This window comes from Onthophagus taurus, chromosome 1 (genome assembly GCF_036711975.1).
Source record: "Onthophagus taurus isolate NC chromosome 1, IU_Otau_3.0, whole genome shotgun sequence".
Taxonomy (NCBI): domain Eukaryota; kingdom Metazoa; phylum Arthropoda; class Insecta; order Coleoptera; family Scarabaeidae; genus Onthophagus; species Onthophagus taurus.
Window position 1 is genome coordinate 651,832 of NC_091966.1, and position 25,659 is coordinate 677,490.

The 25,659-nt window shown below is 33.3% G+C and overlaps 3 protein-coding genes and 1 long non-coding RNA gene across 10 annotated transcripts in view; 3 read left to right on the plus strand and 1 right to left on the minus strand.

Moving 5' to 3' along the window:
- Positions 1-666: 666 nt before the first annotated feature.
- LOC111416521 (uncharacterized) lies at positions 667-1,633 on the minus strand. Its single transcript, XM_023048569.2, has 2 exons — positions 1,063-1,633; positions 667-1,007 (listed from the first exon to the last, which is right to left on the minus strand). Exons 1-2 carry the CDS (start codon positions 1,505-1,507, stop codon positions 733-735), a joined length of 720 nt encoding a protein of 239 aa, XP_022904337.2. The 5' UTR covers positions 1,508-1,633; the 3' UTR covers positions 667-732.
- Positions 1,634-3,755: 2,122 nt separating this feature from the next.
- LOC111416514 (RING finger and SPRY domain-containing protein 1-like) lies at positions 3,756-14,525 on the plus strand. The gene is made up of 6 exons (XM_023048562.2): positions 3,756-4,333; positions 4,659-5,010; positions 5,073-5,280; positions 13,078-13,552; positions 13,606-13,863; positions 13,925-14,525. The coding sequence occupies exons 1-6, from the start codon at positions 4,116-4,118 to the stop codon at positions 14,010-14,012; spliced, it is 1,599 nt and encodes a 532-aa protein (XP_022904330.1). The 5' UTR covers positions 3,756-4,115; the 3' UTR covers positions 14,013-14,525.
- Positions 14,526-14,682: 157 nt separating this feature from the next.
- The window catches only part of LOC111416512 (serine/threonine-protein phosphatase 4 regulatory subunit 1-like), a 94,062-nt gene continuing 83,085 nt past the window's right edge, over positions 14,683-25,659 (plus strand). For 2 of the 7 annotated variants that reach the window (XM_071201625.1, XM_023048558.2), the window contains exons 1-2: positions 22,756-23,049; positions 23,699-23,810. Coding sequence is in view for 4 of the 7 variants with exons in the window: in XM_023048555.2 (XP_022904323.1) it covers positions 14,908-14,914; positions 14,979-15,023; positions 23,699-23,810 (164 nt within the window). In the remaining 3 variants the exon portion in view is untranslated. Of the gene's footprint in view, positions 14,915-14,978; positions 15,024-15,061; positions 15,169-22,755; positions 23,050-23,576; positions 23,606-23,698; positions 23,811-25,659 lie in introns of those variants that run through there. The other 5 variants (XM_023048555.2, XM_071201596.1, XM_071201601.1 and 2 more) reach the window with 5 other exon arrangements.
- LOC139428891 (uncharacterized) lies at positions 15,726-17,667 on the plus strand. The gene is made up of 2 exons (XR_011639555.1): positions 15,726-16,872; positions 17,479-17,667. It is a non-coding gene; the product is annotated as an uncharacterized lncRNA (long non-coding RNA).

The following is a 25,659-nucleotide window of genomic DNA, read 5'->3' on the forward strand; positions in this document are numbered from 1 at the left end:
ACATATATGACGAAGTATAGAAAAAGACGAAAACAACTTTTTTGTTTTAACAAAGAATAAATATTACTCTAGCTTTAACGTAAACGAATCAAAAATGATGTAGCGTTGTTTATATACATGAAATAGTAATACTATGTGATGGAGTAAATAACAAATTCAACAATAAATCTCGCTCGTCCCTATAAATGTTCTAAATGGACCGAATATAGACTCTACTAAGGTCAGTCTTTGTCAGGATCTTAAACAGCTTTTTCATGGGTACCGTGTCATAAACCTTTTCTAGATTTATAGATACTAAATGGATGGGCAAATCCTTCATCTTGGTATCAAGGCTTTCTTGTACGAAAACCACTTCGTTCTTCCACGTCGACTTTGCCATAAAATAATCCAATCATCAATTTCCAATTTTGAATATTGAAATATTATCTCTTTCCAAAATACATCTGTTAAAAAGTGTTGCCAAATTAGTGTAATATCTCCCGTAGCTCTAACATCAACTTTCTCTACTGTTAATGTTTCTCAAGATCGATCGTGCTATCTATTGATGTCGTCCCAATATCGTCTGGTTCTTTCAATATCGTGTCTTTGAATAACATTTTATGTTTTTGTTAAACGTGACATATTTCACAATTAAAAATTTTAAAGAAACGGAACTAACACTTTATTTTAAGCCTCAAAAATAAATAGTTTATTTCTAACTTAAAATTACAAGATATATTTTTAAATTAGAAGTTATAATTTTATGACACCAAAAAGTTTCGATGGTCCACAAGCTGGTAGTTGACAAGTTTTTTCTTCCATTTCAGTTTCAGCTATATCACAATTCTCCAAACAGTGTCTCCATCGAATTTCCCGTCCCTTACCGCAAGACACGCTACAAGGTGACCAATTTGTCCATTTTCCCCATCTCTGTCGTTTTCCATCTTTTCGTTCCTTCTTCCTCCTTCTCCTCTCGATTTTTTGGATCAAACTGAGTTTTGGAGTTAAACTCGGCATTGAAGTCTGTTCTGTTAAAAGGAAAAAATTAGAGTTTTCTTTAAAGATATTTATTTAGAGTTTTACCGGAAAATTTATGTAGGGGGTAATTATTTGTAATTTTATTTTCTGGGTAATCTTCTAGATACGATTCGCTTGCTTTCAATTTTTTTTTAAACGAGTCAACTTTTTCTTCCATTTCAATTTCGTCGATTTTATCTAACAATTTCGATAGTAATGTTTTGATTTCTTTAAGGCTGTCCTGTTTCGAATGGCGATGTTTGAGAAAAAAATCCGGTCGAGTTGCTGTAGAATGCGGCGGCGAAGGAGTAATTTCACTTATACCTTCAAAAAACTTTTGATCGTCCATTCTATTTCGTTTTTCCATCCTATTTCGTTTATCGAACTTCTTCCCTTTTCCAGCACGTTTAATTTTGAAGCTTTCATCTTTTTCGTCGGAATCGAAAACGCATGGAAAAATTGGTGGTAATAATACCAGAGTCATAAGGAAGAAGACATAACTTATATTCATTAGATATTGGATCTACTGTTTACATATTATAGTAGAATCAAAGTTTCTTTTTCTTTTTGAATGTTTCTTCTTGACATTTATGATCGATAATATCCGTCAGTGACAAATTTACTTCAAAATTGTTTTTGTAAATTCAATGTTGTCATTTAATGTAATTCGAATATAATTTGTTTTTTATTTAAATCAATTGTCATTGCCAAATTTTTATAAGAAAACGGTCTGTACCACCCTAGATACCATGTTCTATGACCACGCTTTATAATATTTTCCACTAAATAATAAGTAAGGTTGTGTATATTCTAAACGAAGTTGTCACTTTAAAGACGAAGCCACTAATCTCTCGTCACTTGGCTAATATCTACGTTTTGAAATTAAAACTCGTGAGCAATATATTAAGATAACATAATTAAGTGCTATAATTAAAATTTGAATATTGTTTAAAAATCAGAATTACTGGAAGAATCTGAGTCTTCCGCTAGTTGGATGATGACAGGAGGTAAATCAGTTATTAATGAATTTCCCATTAATGTTGTCCAATCTTTTTCAATTAGTTCTTCACAGTGTTTGCCCACATCTCCGGAGTGTAATGACCAAGAGCTTTTTGCCAAGTCTCCTTGACACGACAGATCTTTTTTTCCGAGCTGGACTGAACATGTTTATTGTAATAAGTTTTTAAGAACGCCCAACATAGTTCAATGGGATTATATTGGCAATTGTATGGAGGAAGGCGAAAAACAGTATGGCCATGGTCTCTTATTAATTTGTCAATTTCAAAGGATTTTTCAATTTGAGGCTTGTAATAACGGATTATTTCCCATAACGATTTTTTATTTAAGGTTGGTTCAAACTGTATATTATGTTCAGTTAACCATTTTTTCAGATCATTTTTTTTTGTGCAGAAACTTGGAGCTTTCTCGATTTGTTTTGAGTGATATGGAGCATTATCCATTACTACCGCACACTTCGCACCCAAATTATTTAATGCTGGAAGTAATTGATTTTTCACCCATTCCATAAAAATAATTGACGTCATATTTTTATGATAATCTCTGTGCTCCGTGTTGTCACTGAGCGAGAGATCGCAATTTGGCAAAAACCCTGACGAAGTGCCTGCGTGCAAGATTTTAAATCTTTTTCCTTCGCCTTCTGCTCTTTGCGGAATACCGAATCTTTCATTTTCATTTATCCATTGATAAACTTGGGTGCCATTTTCGTAAATCCAAGTTTCGTCAAGAAAAACAAAAGTATACTCTCCGGATTCTAGGTATTGCAAGTATGTCTTTAAAAATGTAATTCTTTTTGAAACTATATGTGGTTGTTCAATTAACACTTTTCTATTGCTAATCTTTTTATATCTATATCCCATAGATTTTATAATTTTATGTAATTTTGATCTACCATGAGTAAAATCACATTCATTTCTTGCAAAATTAAGTAAATCATTAAGATTAAAATACTGTTTCTTTTCATGCAATTTTTGTATTTGTCTTCCTAACTCTTCTTTAATAAAATATAAATTATTATTCGTTTTGTAGTTCATTTTACAACGCCCTTGTGTTTTTGGTTTTTTTACAGTTTGATATTTTTTGTAGGTTTGAATAATTTTAAAAACCGTCGTGCTGTGAACCTAATACAATTATGTTGAATATAAATTTAATTTTAAAACTCAAGTGCAATACACATACATCAAAAATACGTGAAGCTTTATCACATATATATTTTAAATTCGTATTTGGTGTCTCCGTCTGTACTTCTTCACAATACCTAATTATAGAGTTTTTTTTCGCGTTTAGACAGTTGACATCCCGTTCCACCCTTTCTTAACATTTTTATGGTAGATTTAGCAGCAAAAGAATTATATGAAAATTGTTTTTTAATCAATCTTAACAAATTTGATAGACAGTGGTGGCACACAATTAAAGTAAAAGTCACGACATGCGCTTTTACTTTCAATACCAACTTGACGACACTTTGACAATTGATTTAAATAAAAAACAGATTATAAATAATTTGCCGATAATAATGATTATTTTACATTTTTAAATATTCATTGTTACCAACCTACTCCTCGAAATTTTTTTAAACGGAATTAATTTATATTAATTTTATTAATGGAATTATTTAGAACAAAGAAATCATCTTAATTATAATTTTTCCAATTAAATAAATTTAAAACCATTAAATCTTATTTTTTAAAGAATCTAGTAACTTTTACTTTTTGACATAAATCGCTTTTGGTGACAGTTCTCCCGATTATCCTAACCAAATTCAGCGAAAGTGTCAAATGTATGTTATCGCTCCCAATAACCGATAAACAACTATCACCAAAAACAACATAAAAACTCGATATATATGCCCGACGATCAACAATTCATCCATATGACAATTAAAGGGTCGATTCGCTTAAAGTGTACCGATGTGTTTCGTTTTTCGACGTTGTGCACGTCAATGATCTCGCCAACGTAAACACGGGGACAAACTTTTCATTCAGTAATGTAGTTGACGGCCGAATTGTGGACGATATACATAAAAATTACGATTTAAAAAAGTGGGCTGCCGAAGAATCTACCGCAAAACTAAACACAATTAGAATCTGTGCTTATGAGTTATGGGTGGCTGCTGGTGTAAGCAAAAGAATGAGGACCGAGAGACGTATGTACCACCCCAGCAGTCCCACAATCATCATGCGGTCGATGTACCTCGCATACAGACCCCTTACGCCCTGCCCTGCTATTTGGAAAATACGGAAAAAGTTTGGCCGGATTCTGAAACCGTCGATAGTTTAGTTTTAGAAACATTAGGGGTTATAGGATCTTTAGTTGATAAGTAAGTCTTTATTGGATATAATCTTTATTGTTTTATTACCGTTATAATTCGAAAAGTTATAAATTTTGTGTGATAATTGTTTTAATTTAATTGCTAATTGCTTTATTTATAGACTTTCTCTATTTATTTATTTATTACGTTTCACTTATTTCACAATGAAAACATTCACAATATCTAAAAACTATCAAAAAATTGTAATGCCATTTCAAAAACACTTGAAAACTTATCAACAACTCTATCTACTTGTATTAATAATCCTTAAAATATGATAAATATTTTTCTACTCAAATACACAAGTAAAATGAATTTAATGAATTATTTTTAGCGAACAAGAACCTCCACCATCGATGATGCGTTTGCATAATATAGCTGATAACGAAGAAGGTTGGATTCAAGTGGTAAAATCGATGGTTCACGTGATTCCAATGTCTGATCCGTTGGGGCCCTCCGTCATAACGCTCCTCCTCGACGACTGTCCCTTACCGTCCCGAGAATCCGTTCTAAGAGTCGCGAAAATGTTCAATCTGTCTTCGCAACGAGCGATTTCCGGCAGAACGAACGCTCCAAAAGAACGAAATATTTGCGTAGTGCTCGGTTGTATAGCGGAAAAGTTAGCAGGACCGAGTAGTTTGGGTATTTTAAATGAAGGAACTTTAGATTATCTTCTTACAAATTTGGTGGGTTCATTAAAACGATAATTATTGTCTATTAATAATTACAAAAAAAACTAATCTTTTAGAATCCTGATTCTGATCCGTATGTGATACTTTTCTCATTGATTGCTTTGGAAAAATTTGCGCAAACGAGTGAAAACAAAGCTACGATTATTCGTAGATTGGAAATGGAAGAACCTTGCCCCATTTCTAGGTTAGAAACGTGGAAAAATGAGGAACATTTTGTTAGGAGACAAGTTGGGTTTTGTGCTCAATGGGCTTTGGATAATTTATGTAAGTTTCTTATTGATAGAGAAGAAATAATTTTAAAAAGCTATGTATTTGTATGTTTATTATGATGTGGATTCAAATCCAGCCAAACTTTCTATATCATATAGGAATTAATATTCGCGATGCTGCAGCAATTAGTACCTTTCTGTCAATGACCTTGAAATACCTCAAAGTTTGTGGGTAGAAGAGATAACATACCACATCTATTTCTCAACCATAACTCATACTTTTGAAGCTGAAACTATATTAAGAATGTGCGAGTATTACAGAATTTGAATTTAAATAAATTCTAAAAGAAGAAATGAAATTTTCAATTGAAAGATTTTGTTCTTACATTTTATCAATCAACAAAGATACTTCTTACAGTATATTACACAAATTATTAGCACTTGATGTAGTCATCACATGATTTTGTATCAATAATCATTAACATAAATTAATGAGTTTGATGCTAATTTTTATCTCTTGAAACAAAAACCATCTTCATTAATTTTCTTCTTCTGGATAATGGCAGAGAGCTTTTTTTTACATAAGAGTTGATTTCTTGAATACTCATTCCAAGAGTTAACGCTTTCTGAAGACGTAACGCAGAAGTTAATTGCAAAAATACATTTTAAAGAAAATTTTACTGTTGAACTTAGGTTGTAGCATGAGAACGTCTTCAAACCACTCTTTGCTGCATGAGGTGATTGGAAAAAAATGGTGAATGCGTCATATGTATCACTTTATAGACTTGTTCCATGTTTAATTCAATTTTTCTTCTCTATTAATGGTAGCTAGGCTACGAGTTTCGTCATCGTGAGGTAATTTTCGACAATTCTGACCAGCATAGATATGACTTTCAAAAAGATTTCCTAGTATTCTTGTGATATGTATTATTACTCCTCTTGATTTCTGTTATTCCTGTACTTTATGTAGGCATTTGGATTTTATTTGTTCATTTGGAATCAACATTTTCCATTCAGATTATCTTCAAAGATCCAATCAAATACTTGATTGGATAACGTACATTTCTCTTCTACTCTTTGCGTTTGTAAACCAGTTAGGATTTTCAGTAGACTAGTACCATGAGTATTTCAGGTTGATATAATCTTAATCTACTGTTAACTGAGATATACAACTTCATCTAATAAAGCTGAGGTTGCTTGCGGCCAAGACAGGATAATATGATGATCAGTTTTTCAGGTTTTCAAACAAGTAGGGCCCAATCACATGTTCTGACTAAACGGCGCACCACACGGTCACTTTTTGTGGATGGAGTAGTGTCTCACGGAGATTGTTAGTGGCCCAAAACCGGAAGTTTTCTTTGTTTACATTTCCATAGAGATGGAAGTAAACAAAATTCATGGTTTTGGGCAAGGACAGTAGAATCTAACAGGACTGCTACATCCATTGTATTTTTGTAGTCCACTACGGGTTGGTTGCCCGCACTCTACGTCACACTATTTGCCACGCCTGGTAACTGTCTGTGTTTTTAGAGGTTATATGATAGACATTAATACGTCTAAAAACATAAAACTTCAAAAATATAATGAATACGTCTAGGATATAACCTCTAATAATACACAGCAAACATAGACCATAACAACAGCTGGGCGTGGAAAATGGTATGACGTAGTTTGCGGGCAGGTTATCACAACAATGGATGTAGCAGTCCTGTTAGATTCTACTGTCCTTGGTTTTGGGCTTCTCTGAGGCTGTCACAGAGATCTTTTGACTATTATATCAACCTGAAACTGGTCATCATATTCAATTAGTTTATTATGCCTTGCGTAGTTAATGTTAATTTTCCTTATAGCCAGTACTTCTGTAACGCTATTCGCTTTATTTGCTGTATCTGTTGCATATACAGGGTGATTCAAAAAACCGCTGACAGACTTCTAGAGTAGATAATACAAGAAAAATTAAGATGAATAGTCTTAATATACATGGGGTCGGAAATGCCTCGTTGGCGAATTACAACGAATCAAAGTTTCTTAACATTAAACATTATCTGCAATAAAAAGCACTTTTTTAAAAATATTGTCTACGCCATTGCTCTCTACGCGTTTAAAGTGATCAATTATCTATCAATTGGTCTCTTACACAACTTTGATCAAAGCAATAGTTTTTAAGAAAAACACTTTTATTTTGTAGAAAATTTGTTAATTCAATCAAAAACTGTCGCTTTAATTAAAGTTTTGTAAGAGACCAATTGATAGATAATTGATCACTTTACACGAAAATACTGCTCGTTTGACAAAATTAACAATGGAGTTGAAAATATTTTTAAAAAAGGGCTTTTTATTGCAGATAATGTTTAATTTTAAAGAAACTTTGACCCTCTATATCTCGTTAAGGAGGCATTTGCGACCCCATGTATATTAAGACTTTTCATCTTAATTTTTAATGTATTACCTACCCTAGATGTCTGTCAGCGGTTTTTTGAATCACCCTGTATAAATATTTTGTAGAGTCATGCTCTGTTAATTCAATATTGAATTTTGAGATTTTTACAATATTATATGCACATTTAGGAGAAGAATAACTATCATTATAGCATTGTAAATAAAGTTTGTACAGCAATTTGTTGTAGCTATAAGTACTTGTTATAAAATACAAGTAATACACGATCCTCTTAAAAATGTGCAATAGTGCAAGTTTTTTAATATCCGCCACTGTGATTATACTTATACAAAAACTATACCGATATATAGATGCATCTGTCTTGAATACTATTTAAAAAACATTGACATCCTTATATGAAAGAAAAAAAATTTCGTTCTATCTTTCAAATTAAATAGAATCATACATACAGGGTGCCCATTATGTATGGAATATAGTATATATCTTGGTAGGTATCAACTTTATAAAAAAACATTTTATACAAAAGTTGTTTAATATTTCATTTGTCATAACAAAACAGCATTCAATTGTTTTTATTTCAGAAAAAAAAATGAGCAACGAATAACACTTGAAATTTTTTGTATGTCAATGTACCCTTTCATTAGGCTCATTTGATAGATTTTTTTTCTCTTTACGATGATGTAAAATTTTTGTACCCTTACATTAGAAAATTTTTGAAAAAAATATAAAAATTGTTTATTAAGAAAGTTTAACTAATAACATTAATTTAGATATCCGAGATCGTCAAGTACCTTGAATTATTGAACATGTATACTAATTTTTCGTTTATTTGTTTTATTTTGTATGTAAATTTAATTTACGGTAATAATTCGAGGTACTTGACGATCTCGGATATATAGATTAATGCTATGGTTTTCTCCGTGTTCATCATGTATTTTAATTAGAGTGGTAGAAAATAAAATATTTTACTTCTATTTAGATGATGAAAATGTTTATTTAATTATGTTTTCGGTGCTTGTAGTGCTATTTATCGTATTTCGAATAAAAAATTATTCGTCCTCAGGCACGACTACAAAACATATAAACTAGGTGAGTGTCTCAATTAAACATCATAATACATTGAACAAAACTTATTTCACAGGACATATTAAAAATTAAAGGTTAAAATTAACTAAATACATTACTAAAAACATATTTACCGTCAATTTGTTTAGGCATTAAAAATGATGTTGAACATTCTCGATAAATTTGAGGTGTAGGAAAACTTTTAATACGATCCTTTTAATAGATCTTTACCTTACAACGAAGAATATTAATATTTGGGTCGTATTAAAAGTTTTCCTACACCTCAAATTTATCGAGAATGTTCAACATCATTTTTAATGCCTAAACAAATTGACGGTAAATATGTTTTTAGTAATGTTTTAATAGTATTTAGTTAACCCATTTAGTCCCAAGCTGCTTTATGTTTAAAAAAAATGATTTTTTATACTTTTCCTTAAGATAAGATGGAATGAAGAGTATAAAAATATACACAGGTGTTTGAAACAAAAAATTGTTTTTGAGATATGAGATGGTGCAAAAATGCACCACTGGTAAGATAAGTGAACAACAGCACACAAAAATTTTGATTATCATTTATTAACTAAGTAATAAATTAGTCGTAAATAAATAATAATACTAATACAACATTATACTAACAAATACCAACTTTAGTATAAAGTTTAATATAAAAAATATTTAAACTAAAATTGGTGCAAAAACGTACCAATGGGATTACCAGTATAACGATTTATTGTGATAGTCCGTAAAACACTCTACATGTAAATGAACATTACACTTACTACACATATGTATAGTATGTTTATGGCATATTTTACATCTTCTACGAGCTTTAGAGTCGTGATTCTTTATTAAATGGTCATTGGAAGATTCAAATGCTCTGTTTGACCTCGTGTTTCGTTCAGTATTAGGTGTTGCGTTTTCATATTTCATTAGCCGAACTGCAATATGTGATTTAAAATCCAATTGTGCCATTTTAGTATTATTGACAGTATTGTATAATTTCCACGCGTTTATTATGACACTATCCTCCCTTTCTCTCTATTTCCAGTTCATCAACAATTTCTTCTAGAGAAGCATCTAATTCCCTTTTTGTGAGAAACCGAGACGTTTTGCACAAAAACACACTCTTAACGCAGTATTCCATAAATGACTAAATTCGTTCGGAAATTCACCTAACAGACGCGTCTAAACTGGTTTCAAATTATACGAAAGATGATGCAATCCTTATATCTCTTCATACATCGTCCCAATGGTGCGTTTTTACACCATTAATGTTTCAAGTCGTATTTTCAGAATCGATAGTTTTATTTCGCGTTTCAAGATATATATTAGGAAAGTATGCACTAAAATCTTGCAAATGAAAAAAATTTGAAGAATTTTATGCACTAAAAATAGTTTTATTTTCATTGTATATTTTGAACAGAAATGTTCAATAGAAAAGAATTGATGATATGTATAGCCTAACAACCTTATACTGTTATCGTACAAACAGCTAACGCCTTTAAATTTGGAAATGTATGGCTGTAAAATAATCTTCAAAACGCTGGTGCGTTTTTACACCAGTGGGACTAAATGGGTTAATTTTAACCTTTAATTTTTAATATGTCCTGTGAAATAAGTTTTGTTCAATGTATTATGATGTTTGATTGAAACACTCACCTAGTTTATATGTTTCATGTTTTGTAGTCGTGCCTGAGGACGAATAATTTTTTATTCGAAATACGATAAATTCGTATAGCACTACAAGCACCGAAAACATAAGTAAATAAACATTTTCATCATCTAAATAGAAGTAAAATATTTTATTTTCTACCACTCTAATATAGATTAATGTTATTGACTAATTTTTATTAATAAACAATTTTTACATTTTATTCAAAAATTATCTAATGTAAGGCTACAAAAATTTGACGTCATTGTAAAGAGAAAAGTAATCTTCATCTTAATAGTACAGGCATTGGGTAGTTTTATATAGGAAAAGTTTTACTTAGAAAAGGCGACGTCCTTATAATAACTCTGAGTTTTCGTCTTAAGAGACACACGTCTAAACACGAATGTTTCTAGGTGTAGTGTTAGTTCTACTTTTCGTTCAATAAAAATATACCACAATTTAACGCTAAATAACAATTGAAATTAGAACTAACACTAGATCGAGAACTAGAAACATTCGGATTTAGCCGCACGTCTCGCAAGCCGGCTAAACTCGAATGATTCTAGTTCTAGGTCTTGTGTTAGTCCTAGTGATAATGCTAATGCAAAACTGCAAGTAACACTAGACCGAGAACTAGAAACATTCGGATTTAGCCGCACGTCTCGCAAGCCGGCTAAACTCGAATGATTCTAGTTCTAGGTCTTGTGTTAGTCCTAGTGATAATGCTAATGCAAAACTAGAACTAACACTAGACCGAGAACTAGAAACATTCGGATTTAACCGCACGTCTCGCAAGCTGGCTAAACTCGAATGATTCTAGTTCTAGGTCTTGTGTTAGTCCTAGTGATAATGCTAATGCAAAACTGCAAGTAACACTAGACCGAGAACTAGAAACATTCGGATTTAGCCGCACGTCTCTCAAGACGGCTAAACCCGAATGATTCTAATTCTAGGTCTTGTGTTAGTTCTAGTGATTGTACTAGTGTAAAACTAGAACTAGAAAGTGTCGGGTTTAGCCGTTCGTCTACAGACGTATCAATCCGTTATGTCGAGGTTTTAGTACAGTGGTTCCCAAACTTATTATGGCTACGCACCCCTTTTTGAGCCAAAACGTGATTGTAGACCCCCTAGTCAGTGCCGTGCTACTAAAACTGTTTTTACCGGAATGCAGTGGTCGTAAAAAGTGAGCTGGCTAGAAAATTGATGACCTGTCACTGACTTGTGGCGTAAAATAAATACATACAACAAATATTTTGATATTTTAAACAACATTAAAAAAAACATGTTCCTGTTTTAAAGAAAACATTTTTTAATGTGATGGCTGAGCCTGATGAGTTGTGATCAAATTGTTTATGTTTGGCTTTATATTTGTAAGCAATAACCGCAAGTCACCACGAGCACTAACATCAAGTCGGTTTCTTTTTTTCGTAATCAGGTTCATAACCGCACTAAATCTACGTTCCATTAACTATGAAGACGAAAAAGCTATTAAAAACTTTTCCGCAGTGTCCTATACTTCGGAATATAAAGTTGATATCTGTTTTTGTAACCAACATTTTTCATATCCGTCAACAAACATTGGTTTTAATTCTTCGTTTGTACTTAGCTCGATAAGTTGCTAATGAATGAAACACAGAGCTAGTTGATTTGTATGTAAAAGGGTCCAACACCCAATCGGGAATAACCAAATGAAGAATGACTTCAAATCTTTTTTTGAAATCTAAGTGAAGTGCTGACAATATACAAAGCAAATCAACATCACGATTTTGTAGCTAAAAAAGTTTTGGAAATTAAGAGAATTCTCCTCTTCCCAACTTTTCTTTATAGAAAAAAAGTTTTTTTACGAATGCAGATATTACACTTTTTGTTTTTATTAAATTCAACTGATCGCCTTGCAGCTTCAAATTGATTTCGTTAAATTTGGCAAACATATCATTTCTTGAATGAAATAAATTAAGTCGCAGATCATTGTCTTCAGTTTCAAAGAATTCTAATCAAAAAGTGAGTAAAATCTATTCAAACATGCACTTCTAGACAACCAACGTACTTCTGTGTTCAGTAGCAAACGATTGTAACCTTCATCATTCTCCAGGCAAAGTTGAGCAAATAATCTCTCATTCTTTTTGATTTTATTAACTGCTGTAATCACATAATTCAGTGAGCGATGTAAGATTTTTTGCTACTAAATGTTGTCGATGAATGACACAATGTACTGTTAATACATTCGGTACTGCTTGTTTTAAATATGCCAGGAAACCTCGATGGCGTCCTACCATTGCCGGAGGACCATCAGTAGCAACGCAGATGATATTACACAAAGGAATAGCTTTTGCTTCAAAAAATTTTTAATTCCTTAAATATAGTTTCATCTTTTGTATCAGTTTCCAAACATAGCATCTTACAAATTTAGTTGTTAATACACTTCACAGACTTACATATACTACAACAACTGACTACTGTTCCTACTTTTTGCGGACCCCCCAACGCTACCTACGGACCCCCGAATTAATTTTATTTTGCTACGGACCACCTGAGAACTTACAGGGACCCCAAGGGGTCCGTAGGAACCACTTTGGGAACCACTAGTGTAATGTCAAATTACATATATTGACTTGCTATGCATTTTATGTGGGACAAAGTCCTGGTTTCTATGGAAATATATTTTAGTATATTGCATCTTAAGTGAAATTTACTGTATAACTAAATTTTTTCTTATTCTTTATAATTTTACTTTTCAGTTGTAATGAACAATCGAATGTACACATTTTTAACGGTCGATATGACTCCGATCAACGCAATGCTCAACACAAAAGACGTTAGTGAATACCTCAAAATTTCTCCTGACGGTTTGGAGGCTCGCTGCGATGCTTATTCCTTCGAAAGTGTTCGTTGCACGGCGCAAGCTGATAATGGAGTGTGGTACTATGAAGTCACAATAATCACCCCCGGCGTGATGCAAATTGGTTGGGCGACGAAGAACAGCAACTTTTTAAATCATGAAGGTTACGGAATCGGCGACGATCTGTATTCGTTGGCTTACGATGGTTGTAGACGTTTAATTTGGTATAACGCCAAATCTGAACCACAAATGTTACCCCGATGGGCTTCTGGAGATACTTTGGGTTGTCTCCTAGATCTTGACAATCAACAGATTGTATTTTCAGTTAATGGGGTTTCTTTGCCACCATGTACACACGTTTTTAATATGGCTAAGTAATAAGTTTTAATTTCTGTAAATTAAAATGTATAAAATGTATATCTTTTAGGAATGGATTTTTTGCAGCAGCTAGTTTTATGTCATTCCAACAGTGTCGATTTAACTTTGGCGCAAACAACTTTAAATATCCGCCAGAGGGTGAATATCACACATTCAATGAATCGGCTACTTTGAAGCCTGAAGATAAAATCGTTATGCCTCGGCATATTTATTTACAACAATTGAGACAACAAAGTGTAAGAGAAGATAGTTGTACGCTGTGTTACGATCAAAAGGCGACCGTTCAATTACTTCCATGTGAACATTCGTGAGTAATTTCGAAACAAGTTAAACAAAGTTATTGATTTGATTATTTTTTTGTATTTTAGAGGATTTTGTATGTCATGTGCATCCCAGTTAAGTGAATGCCCGATGTGCAGGTCAATGTTTCGTGAAATCGTCGAAGTCAATCCTTGACATATAACGGGTAGATTTAGACATATAGGCCGCGCCGAACAGTTCATATCGTTGTTAATCGGGACAAAAACAGAGTTTAATATATATTATATAGGTATATCTACAAGAAATTATATTAATTTTTATCACTATGTAAAATGCTTTATACATACTTATACATAAAAAGAAATGAAGATTATATATATATATAAATATAATTATTGTACATTGCAGATACTTTATTATGTAAAATTGTAAATACATATTCTAGCTTTTAATGCGTTTTCTCGAATTAACGAATTAATTTAGGATTTGTTAAAGACTGGTCATATTGTTGAATAGGTAATGTACGTTTTTATTACTTATCATTAGTTGGTTTACTGTAATTTTATTATAAACAGTTGTGGCACTATCAATTGTTGCGCATTCTTCAACAAGAGATATTTATTTTTATCATCAGTCCGTCATTAATGTATTATAGAGTTTTATTGTTCGGATCTATTTTAAAAAGAGAATATATACATATTTAACAAGGTTATAATTATTTTTAACATTAAACACCATAAAAAATGAGAATAAAGTAAAATCAATCGTATAAATTGATTCAAATAGAGAAATAATATTCAAATTTGCCGCTAAAAATTTAGGGTAATTAAAATACTTAAGTTGGCAACATAAACCCAAATATGAATAAGAACCAATGTGACAAGGCCAAGTTTTGTTTTTATACAAACCAAGTTTTTCTATAAAGAGTAAATTATGAATAGCACGTATCAGTGATTGAATCTAACGTTTATCAGTAAAGCGACCCACGCAAAATCGATCGTCGAGTCGAAGGGAATCGAGCTGCATTAGCCCCGGAAACGCAATCACGTGCCCGTGCTGCCCCAATGTTATGTTTTGATGCTCGCACAAAATGGCTGGTAAGTTTTTTAACTGCGAGCTTCCTCATGAAAGCACCTGTTTCACGCCGATGACCGTTTGCAGATGTCTCGCTAACACACGAGGACAACTTCGAGGACCGCGACAAAGGTACGTGTGTTGTACGACTTGTTTTTGTGTCATTTCGTGCGCGGTCGTTTTTGACAGTTCGGTTTACGTTTTATAGCCGTAAATTCAACCATTTCTTAAATTAAAAGTGGTCCGGGCGCGCGTCACGTTCCTAGGATGGCTTTCGGTGAGTTTTTATTTCTCCATCAATCGCGGCCCCATCGATTTTGAGATATTTCAGTTTGAGGTTAGGTTCATCCTGTCAAACGGTGCCATGGAGAGGTTGTTGTGTTGCCCCCTCTTAGTCAATCGTAAAATTTAAATGACTTGGACACTTCTTGGTTCAGGACCCGTAGCCTATTTTAACTTTTAACCAGTTGCCCTTAGCGGATGGGTCAATGATCGTCATGGTCTTAGGTTTTGCTCCTTTTTATTGCTTGATCGTTTTGGTTCGTTTCTTTTAAGCCCTTTTGTAACTGTAAATGACAAATATCTTCATTACTATTATTATTAACGTAATATTATAAATATATATACATACATAGTGAATATTCAAGGAAATTCTTAAGAGCCCACTTTACCAGGTCGGTCAGTTTCTGAGGGGCGCAGACGACGGACGTTCGGAAGCAACGAGGCGGAGTTTATTTTCTACTAGGCCCGACCCTTTATAGATAAAAAAAACATCGTGTTTATTTTATTACGATTCTTTTTCTCGTCGATGTTGTTAATGAAGAAATTAAACGACATCTTCTAAATATTATTATTTATTAACACTTTTTCTTAATTACGAATCACAATCAATCTTTTTATTGACTTTCCAATTTATTTATTATTTTAGTTATTTAGCCCACTTTTTTACTACGTTTGTTTTTTTTAAGTATTTTGGTTCACAACAATTTACATTACGCAAATATCAGTTTTTTAATGCTTTTTTTCGATATGAATACAATATTAATTTTTTAATAGAGAAATTAGAGAAAGAAGTTGAGAACATCTAAGATTATGGGTTTATAATTCAATTGAATGTAAGGCAAAAATCAATTTCAAATGCAATAAATAATTTTGCGACGCATAAAACATTTATATCATTTTGAAACGAAAATAACATTTATAACTTCATTTTATATTAAAATAGATATATTTGCAATACAGGAATGTGAAAAGTTCGGTACAACATTTATAAATTATATCTTTGTTGTATTATTATGCGTTCGTTTGATATACAGGTGTCTCAGAGTAACCGTGTAAGTAATTTTATTTGAAAACAGGTAGTTACAAAAATTAAAGAAAAAATAGCTGAATAAATGTGGTTCCTTTATGAATATTATTACTTTTCATTCGAACTTTTTTAATATTTCTGTTTAAAAAAATGGACTGCATGGTCTGCATCACCTTGTATAAGTAAATGAAATAATATGTAATACCTAATTAATAATAATATTAAATAATGATTGAAGTATACAAAATATGGCTAATAGTGTAATAAATAAAACAGCCCTGACTAGAAAAATCTTTAGGAAATTTTAATTTGCCATCGTTGAATAGATGTAAGCTCTTGAAATTCGCTGAACACTTCACCTCGACGATGGCATTTTCGTTTTTTATTGTTTCATTTGGACTTGCAACTAAGAATCCATACATCCTACGGATGAATAGAACTTAAGAGTTTGCTGGCAAGTTATATTTACTTTCAAATTTTTTTAATGCAAGTCATTCATAGTCTTGGCCATGTTTAGTGTTATTATTTCTAGCAAATTTCGAGTACAAGATTGATTTAACTTTATTTAAGCAAGACGTGTCATTTCTCATCCTACATACATCACCAAATCTCGATGCAGTTAGGCACAGATACCTTTCTTGGATCCATATCTGATTGGTACTTTAGCTTCTGGTAAGAATTTGTATTTTATTTCTGTTAATGCATCCATCTTGCAAGTTTCCAATAAATTCTTCTTTCTTTTATATTCTTCGTGTGAAATGTCACTCATAAATTATAACCGAATTGCTATCATTACCCTGATCGGCTTTCGCTACCTACCTGAATTACCCTGTATACACGAGTATTTTATTTTATTGTATTCAATTATTTTATAGCAGTACCACTCCGGATGATGCATCGTAATTGATGTTGTTCGAGCGTTTAGCGTTTACAGTCTTTATTCAGTCTTTATTTACTTCTCCTGAAGCTGTAACTAAATTAATTCTTCTTTACCTGCGTTCTTCATAGACTGCTATGCCATGTCACTTACGGGTTCTTGATATTTTTGGAATGTTTTTGTTAACATAAATAGTATATCCACACATAACAATAATTCTTCAGCCTGTGTATATTCGGTACCGACAGATAACAGAAACAACAGCAGAGTTTATCTCAATAGACTCTTTGCTTTCTTCAGTGTAAAGCTTCTTTTTTATCCCGCACATAAAACATAAAAGAAATGAGCTGCTAAGCCCTTTTTTTGACTCATTAATAAATTTAATGCGAGTTTTGTTGCAGTTGAATGGATTATTCTCCACCATCAGTATTTGGTTCTGCATCATTTGTATTATTTAACTTATGGTATCGCTTCAAATAATGTATCGTTTTAATTTTTACTGTGATGGTTTATTCTTTTTAAATAAGTCCTTTTTATGTGTATCACAGTTTATACAATAAAATTAATAAAATTTAACTTACCTTTCGGAATGAATACATTTTTCAATTGAATCTCGGACTATAAAATATGAAATTTTAGATTTTATAAAAATTTATATCGTAAATTATTACCGTCTATTACTCCTTTTTCGAGAACATCTTCAAATGCTAAGGGGTAGTTTTTTAGATGAACATACTTACCCATTGTTTATAAAAACTTTACACAAACTAAATTAAACTAACACTATAGTACACAATAAAATAACAACTATTGACTATAAATTCAAAAATTTTGTTAAATTACATAATCATTAGTAGAAAATCACGGAAAATAAAGTTCAAAACGTACTTTTGGAAATGATTATTTTCTCTACCACATTAAAAAGTAATAGATAAAACAAGGAGCTTCGATGAAGAGAGTCGATGTCAGCGCCGCTCAGTCGGCAGGAGGCGGGACTAACGCGGTGGTAATACTTCGTGGGAATCTTGACGGAAAATATTCATTTTTACGCTACCTTTTTGCAATTTTAGCAAATTACAAACTATTCCTTTATAACTAAAAATTTTGAAAAAATTTATTTGAAAAATATTACTATTTTCAAGTATACTATCATGCAAGCTAAAAAAGAACGACCAAATTGTATAATATTGAGGAAAAAAACCCCTTTTTTTGGAAAACTTTAAAAATTTTCACCATGCGTTATGTAGAATTGTTAGAAGAAGCTATGTACAAAATTTCATCCAAATATTTTCATAAATAATGTATGTTTTTTGTAATTTGCCGAGCTGTATGGTAAAGTAGCCTCTTAATTGATTAGATTACATTGTTTAGAAAATTATTAATCCATTTTAATCATGCGTTATCACACTCATATTGGGTGATTTATAAAAACTCAATTTTATCAAGTTGTTTATTAAATTAAGGGTGAGCCTAATTCCAAAAGTTTATATATTATAGCTAATATATGTATAAATATTCATTTCAAGTATAATGAAATTAAGAAATTTTATTCCAATACGTTTTCTTAAATGCAATGCAACCGGTTTCGACAACAAATCCATCATCAATGGCACCAACAGTTATTCCTTCATACGAAAATTTTTTTGATCGTGAAGATACCATTAACAAATTCTTCAATGACTCCACAAACCGTGATCGGTCTCTGGGCTTCCTCAATTTTTGCCTCCAAGCCTCTCTGTCTATGGTTTCTCTCCATCTTGCTTTCGGCCTTCCCCTAGGTCTCACTCCTTGCATTGCCTGTTAAACACTTGCTTTGGTATCCTGTATCCTGACCACATGTCAGGGTTGCCCACTGATAGGTCTGGATCTTCATGTACTCTAGCAGCATTGAATCCTAATACTAGATGAATAGTTACTTCTCGAAAACTTGTATGCTGTTTGTCAATTTCTAAGTTAACGTTCAGATTTTACAGCCATGTATCATTATAGATCTTAAAATTTGGAACTATATGTTCCTAGATATAACCTTAGATTTGATGATATGGGCTATTGCATTCTAAGCTTTATTAGCCAGCAATATACTTCTATGTATTTCCCCAGCCTGACTGCAATTTTTCCAGTTCCATTCTGTCTCAGTCATTCTCTATATCACCATCCACAAGTCTGTTTTCGTCTACATCAAGCCTCTATCATCCCCATCATTAAGAAATCTCTCTCAAGTCTCCAATCAACACTGCATCTAACAGTGCATCAAGATTCCTTGAAGATTGCATAAAATCTCCATACATCTTCATTAAATCTGCATTATGCCTTCTGCCTTTAGGGTCATAAAGTTCATAAAGTCCTCATCATAAGCGTAACTCTGTGTAAAGTTTACATCAAATTTGTAAGAAGTTCGCATTGTGTTTCTATCAAATTAAATCTGTATAACTGCATTAAGAATTCTTCAAAATTGCTTTAAATCTCATACAATTCTTATTAAATATCCATTGGGTTTCTGGCTCAATTGTACTAAATCTGCATTAACTTATTATCTTTTTATTTAATCTAATTTTCGATTCATTTTATTAAGTCTTCTCCAAGATTCCATTAAGTGAAGTCTGTACAGAGTTAAGGCCCCATGAAGTCTGCATCCACCTCCATTAATTAAGTCAAGTTGGAGCAGTCAAATCTTCATTAAGACTGCATTATGTCTCTCACATTTACATCTAGAGTACATCAAGCCTTCTTGAAAACCGCCTCATATCTTCATGCAGTCCTTATTAATATTGCATCGAGTTTTGCAAGCTGGAAAGGCAAATCTACATTATGCCTTTGACTTTATAGAAGTTTAATGCCTTGATTAACACGTTGGCTGCCATGTCATCATCATGTATTATTAGGTATGCATGGAGTAATCATCAAATCTTAATAAGGTAACTACGTATAAAGTTTACATCATCTCTACATTGAGTCTGCAATATGCTTCACTACAACTACTTCGCTACAAATTCACCTGATCCTAAAAGTAGAGCTAAGAAGACCTAGAAGTAGAAACATTCGGTTGTAACCGTGCATCGCTCAAAACGGCTACACCCGAATGTTTCTATTCTGTCTTCCTAGTGACCAAAACATCCAGGAGAGATAACTGTTTACCAGCTTCTGGTAAATTTGATTATGGACACAAAGGTGTCATCTATGTAACGAAACCACAACTTTGATTTACACGGACTCTTTCTTAACGCTTCTTCTTGAAACATCTCTATGTAGAAATAGGCGATTACAAAGGTGATCCCACGGCTAACCTATGTCGATGATAAACAGTACTCTACTAGCCGTAGAATATACTTTGGTAAACCCTCCGAAAGAGTTTCTGGCGAAGACCATCCACGCCATTTTTGGATCCCCAGGATGATCTAACTTTATACTTTCACTTGATTCCACAAAACGCGTAGAATTGACATATGATTTTGTTTTACTTGTGAAAGGAAACAGAATTTTGGCAAGAAGCTTTGCGAACTGGGAAAATTTGTGCCACTGACCATATCTGGTTTGTTGATTCTAGCTAAACCATAAATTCTTGGTGATAGTAAGGACGGTACAAACAAATTTTTCGGTTGTTCTGCTAAAATTTCTGTATATTGTAATTTCTTCTGAATGAAGCAAATGGGTTAAATTGTTAATTCTCTGCACCATATTTTTGCCATGTTTCATATCTGCAAGTATATCAAGACTTCTTCAAGATTCCATAACATCTTTTTGCACTTCTTATTAAATCTGAGTCAATACTGCATCTATGAGTGTATCAAACCTCAAGATTAGGTATATGTTTAGGAAACAGTTAGGTAACTGTACAAGTCCTCGCAGCAAATACATCGTTTACCGCCGTGACAGAAATTTTACTACTTCCGTCAGTTCCGCTGGCTGAAAGGTTCTTGTTGCTACACGTGAGTGTATTGTTGCAATTATTATTATTAATTATTTTTATTCTTAATTGCTACATCCATAAATTAGCGTTTGCTTGGAAAGAACGTGATTATAAAAGTATTAACTCTTTATCAATAAACATCCGATTAAAGTCTTTACGAAACTAATTTTTGTTTTATTGCGATCCTAATCTAGAGTTATCATCCGATTAACTTAAGGTTAAGATTAACATGCGATTTATAAGATTCGTTTATTCTCCAATTTGATGTAAACGCCGAGATTATAATAATTAGCTTAGCTAATCTTTATTTAAAACTCTCAACGATCCGTTAGTCTAAAGTTAACGCAAGGTTAACTGTCGCTCAACATCCTATTACAATTTAAAAGAAATCAATTTTTGATTTAACATAATGCGAAACCAAGAATAACATATTGTTAACTAAATTAACGCCACGTTTAACATCCATACAATCGTAGATGATAACATCATCTTTTGAACATAACATTAACATTGTTTCGATTAACTTTGCTTAATTAATGAAGATCTACGACTTGGAAATTAGGTGACCTAAAATATTTTGGTGTTACTAATTTCTTTAGAATTTTCACTATTCTTGAAAAATCGATAATATCATAGAGTCATTTGTTTCCAAGAAATATGATGAATACAAATGACTCAGTAAACAGGTTCTATTACAAAATATAGTGTTTGGTATGTTTAAACCCTATTTTCAGTAGTATTTCAATAGTCTCCGAACCGGAGACGCCTATGAATAACTTCCAACTATTTTCCCAGCGCCAGATAATAATTATAGTTAAATATTTATGCGGCGTCATCAGCCGTAAATAGAGATGGATGGGTCGAAGTGTGCGCGTCATCGTCGCCGTGCGAGAGAGTGTGTGACGCAAACGGCGCATGTACCCCGGTTTTAATTGATGATAATTGTGGTTGTGGCTGTGCCGGTCGCAGCCGCGTGCACCGCGTCCGGGGAAACGTTGACCCAATGGCATAGAAATATTTCTAATTCGGTCCCGTTGCGTGGCGTCGTGTCGGTCCGGCATTGTTTTGAAAAAGGTACTTGGCGTTTGCTGGTCTTGGTCTGGCCGGCTTCCTATCTGGGTCGAACGAATGTTTTGTCTTTTGATTATTTTTAGGACATTCTGACAATGAGCGAGGAAAATAAAAATGTTGAGACTGAAAATATGAAAAAGAAAAAAAAGTTCATTGGCATGAATCGTCAGATTTATTTTAGCAAAACGTTTCAGCAAAAAATGGTTACTAAAGCGCCATCAATAACAATTGGTATGAAAATACTCTCAGCTCCTCAGGCCCCGTTGCCGTCTGAAGTTCACCCGGGTTATTGACCTTGAACCCACCCCTCCCGTTTTCGAACTTGATAGTCTTTTAAATTTCGAATTTATTTTTGACCCCAATGCTATATGTTCGTTGTAAAAAAGGAGAATTGGGGTTAATTTCGGATTTTTTGGATGTGGTGATTTAGTAGTGTTTAAAAGGAAATAACGTCAATGAAAAACGTATATGGGGGCGTATTGTAGTAAGTTAAGACGGAGGGGTTCTTCCGCCGCCACCGCCTCCGCATCGCGTTTCAACCACGCAGGCTCCTATTGATCTAAGTGTCCGGCCAAACCGTGGCGCCCTCCGCGAAGTCGGCGGCGGTGCTCTTTACTAGCGTCTCCACCCGACCGTCGCCGGCGTCCACTCGCCACCACGTACAGCCGGCCGTCTCCTCTTCAGTATTTTTGAGTGTTCTGCAACAGTCCGGTGTCTTGATTTTCTTTCAACGTGAATACAATTTGATCGCGCTGAAAGTGAGAAAGTTAGATTTCCATATTTCTAGTCCTCACAGTAAAAAGTGGGTGGACAGATCCGAATATTAAGCTTTGGAGTGTTGTTGGGTGAATAATAATACAGTGATTAACAAACGTAAATAAAGATAATAGGAGTGTGTAGATATTAACATTGAGTGCACAGGGTGACGCCTCTAAACGGTTGACAACATAAGGAGGTGGTTTCCCCGGGGAGGTGCCCCTTGATGTTGATTAAGGTAGGTGTCGGCACCTATCTTTCTCGGGGTATTAACGATTCTTTTCGAGCCTTCCTAAATGCCATGATCTCGCCGCCCCACCACACCGCCACCACCCCTCGGTTCGGTGGTTGCGACGACCGCGTTCCAAGAGGTTATTGATCCCACTGTCATTTTCGGATGACTGATTAATTTTCCGGTGACGTAGCCGAAATATGTCATATACGTAGACGCTGTTCCGGTCAAGCTTTTTATTTTTTACTCGATGCCATTCAAAAATTCTATGATGCTATGATCTAAATAAAAAAGAGTCAAATCAAAGTATTTGGGCTTTTTTAAATCTTCACCCTAATCCGGTCCTGTGCAATACGGGCGTGGTTATGAATGGCGCCAGTTTTGAATGGTGAAACGTACGGGAAAACATCGATCGGCCGTTTTGGGGCGTTTCCATTCTGTCCACGCGGACCCGCGGCGCTAGCGTTTCTCGGAAATGAGCTTTAATTGATATTTTTTCATCGGAATTACCACCCCTTTCGTTTCACCTTCTATATCACACGCTAATCAATCAATTTTCAATGTAATTACATCTAAACTTTTCTACTTTTTCAATCGATTTAAATAATCGTAATACTAATAAATTTAAAAATAAAATTTTTTCGTTTTATTATAGGAATTTTCGAGCAAGGAGATGGTTCAACCCCGAGCAGTCAAGTGGAGGACGATTCGCTGCCACCTCTTCTCAGGATACAGAAGTACGCACAGTCCGAGAATTTTAACGATCGGTGAGTCATAGAAATTTAATTGTACACGATAAATAGAGTTTTTAAAGGGCAATCTGATTAACACATATTTTCAATTTCAACTTAATCATTTTTATACATGTAGGTAATCTGAATGAAGAATAATGTTATGATTGAATAACAGCATAAATACCGCTATTTGAAATTTCCCACAGTAAGCGGTACTTAGTTGATATAACGAGATGCATAAAGCGAAACCTGGTCGATTTATACTTAATATATCGGGCGTCTTACGTCGCGTCGCGACGCCAGCAATTGCGGACGTCTCATTCAAAAGTCGTCACGCGACCGCATGAATGGAGTTTGGTGCCGTGGTAAATACGCCGACGACGTCGGTTCGCTATTAACAGAGTGCTTAATTAGCCTTGGTCACTACTTGTATCGTACCGCTGCAGTTCCCTATGGTATAACTCTTTCTATATTTTTTCTTCGCGTCAACCGTGTGCCAGAAAAATATATCTTTTTGGCTCCCTTTTGTATAAGTAGCGAGTGACCTGTATGCGCGCCCGTATTATTATTGTCGCCCAAACTATTTTTGGACACCTAATTGGGCCATCCGTGACGCCGGAGTGCTTTTGGATAGCCCGTGAACTGAAATAGTTTTTTAGGATTCTCGACACCACATCTCGGATTGCTAAAAATTTTAAAATCATTATTTCAATTAAAGGTAAATTAATATTCAATGCAGATTTAATATTAAAATTAATTACTTTTCTGTATATACAGGGTGATTCACATAAGAACCGACACAGAGCAGGAACATGTAGAGGACAATAAATTAAGATGATTTAACGCAACTTATCTCTATACTAAGTTGTACCCCTGATGAGTTATAGGCCTTCAAAGTTGGGTCTTAAATTTTTAAAACATTGAATATCTTCGTAATGCATTAAGCTAAAAAAACCAAATTTGGTATACGTTATGAGTGTACTGAGGGTATTAACTGATAGCAAGTTGAGACCAATTGAGGCATTCGAAAGGGTTGATTAAGGGTGATGGTCCCCTAAATTTTGGCAGATTTTTTTAACCTTTTGGTGGATTTAATGCATTATTACCTCATTTCATGTGGAAGTTAATTCTAAAACTTTTTTTACTCTTATTATTTTTTAAAAAACATTGTCGTTTTCATAAAAAACTCAAATAACTAAAGACACGTATTTCGTCAATGCTACTTATAATCATTAAGAAAATTCAGTAGTCGGCTGTGAAATTGTATGTCAAACTTGACAAATAGGTTATAAAACCTTGTTGTCAAATAACTTTATAACCTATTTGTCGAGTTTGACGTACAATTTCATAGCCGACTACTAAATTTTCGCTTCTTTTAAGTAAAATTACTTCTTAGTTATTTAAGTTTTTTATGAAAACGACAAAGTTTTTTAAAAAATAATAAGAGTAAGAAAAGTTTTAGAATTAAATTCCACATGAAATGAAGTAGTAATTTATTAAATCCGCCAAAAGGTTAAAAGAATCTGTCAACATTTATGGTACCATCACCCTTAATCAACCCTTTGAAATGCCTCAATTGAGTTCAATTTGCTACCAATTAATATCCTTGGTACACTCATAACGTATACCAAATTTGGTTGTTCTAGCTTAATTTATTTCGAAGATATTGAACTTTTTAAAAATGTAAGAGCCAACTTTGAAGGCCTATAACTTCTCAGGTGTACAACTTAGTATAGAGGTAAGTTACTTTAAATCATCTTAATTTATTGTCCACTACATGTCCCTGCTCTGTATCGGTTCTTATGTGAATCACCCTGTATATATATATATATATATATTTACAAATTGCTTTGACTATTAAGTAATTGATGAACGATTAAAT

Bases quoted from the DNA above. Each gene is read 5' to 3' on its own strand.
- LOC111416514 (XM_023048562.2), top strand. From the start codon at position 4,116: ATGGGTGGCTGCTGGTGTAAGCAAAAGAATGAGGACCGAGAGACGTAT. The intron at 5,011-5,072 runs GTGGGTTCATTA...CTAATCTTTTAG, and splicing joins ATTATCTTCTTACAAATTTG to AATCCTGATTCTGATCCGTA. The intron at 13,864-13,924 runs GTGAGTAATTTC...TTTGTATTTTAG, and splicing joins TTACTTCCATGTGAACATTC to AGGATTTTGTATGTCATGTG.
- LOC111416521 (XM_023048569.2), bottom strand. From the start codon at position 1,507: ATGAATATAAGTTATGTCTTCTTCCTTATGACTCTGGTATTATTACCA. The intron at 1,008-1,062 runs GTAAAACTCTAA...TCCTTTTAACAG, and splicing joins CCCCCTACATAAATTTTCCG to AACAGACTTCAATGCCGAGT.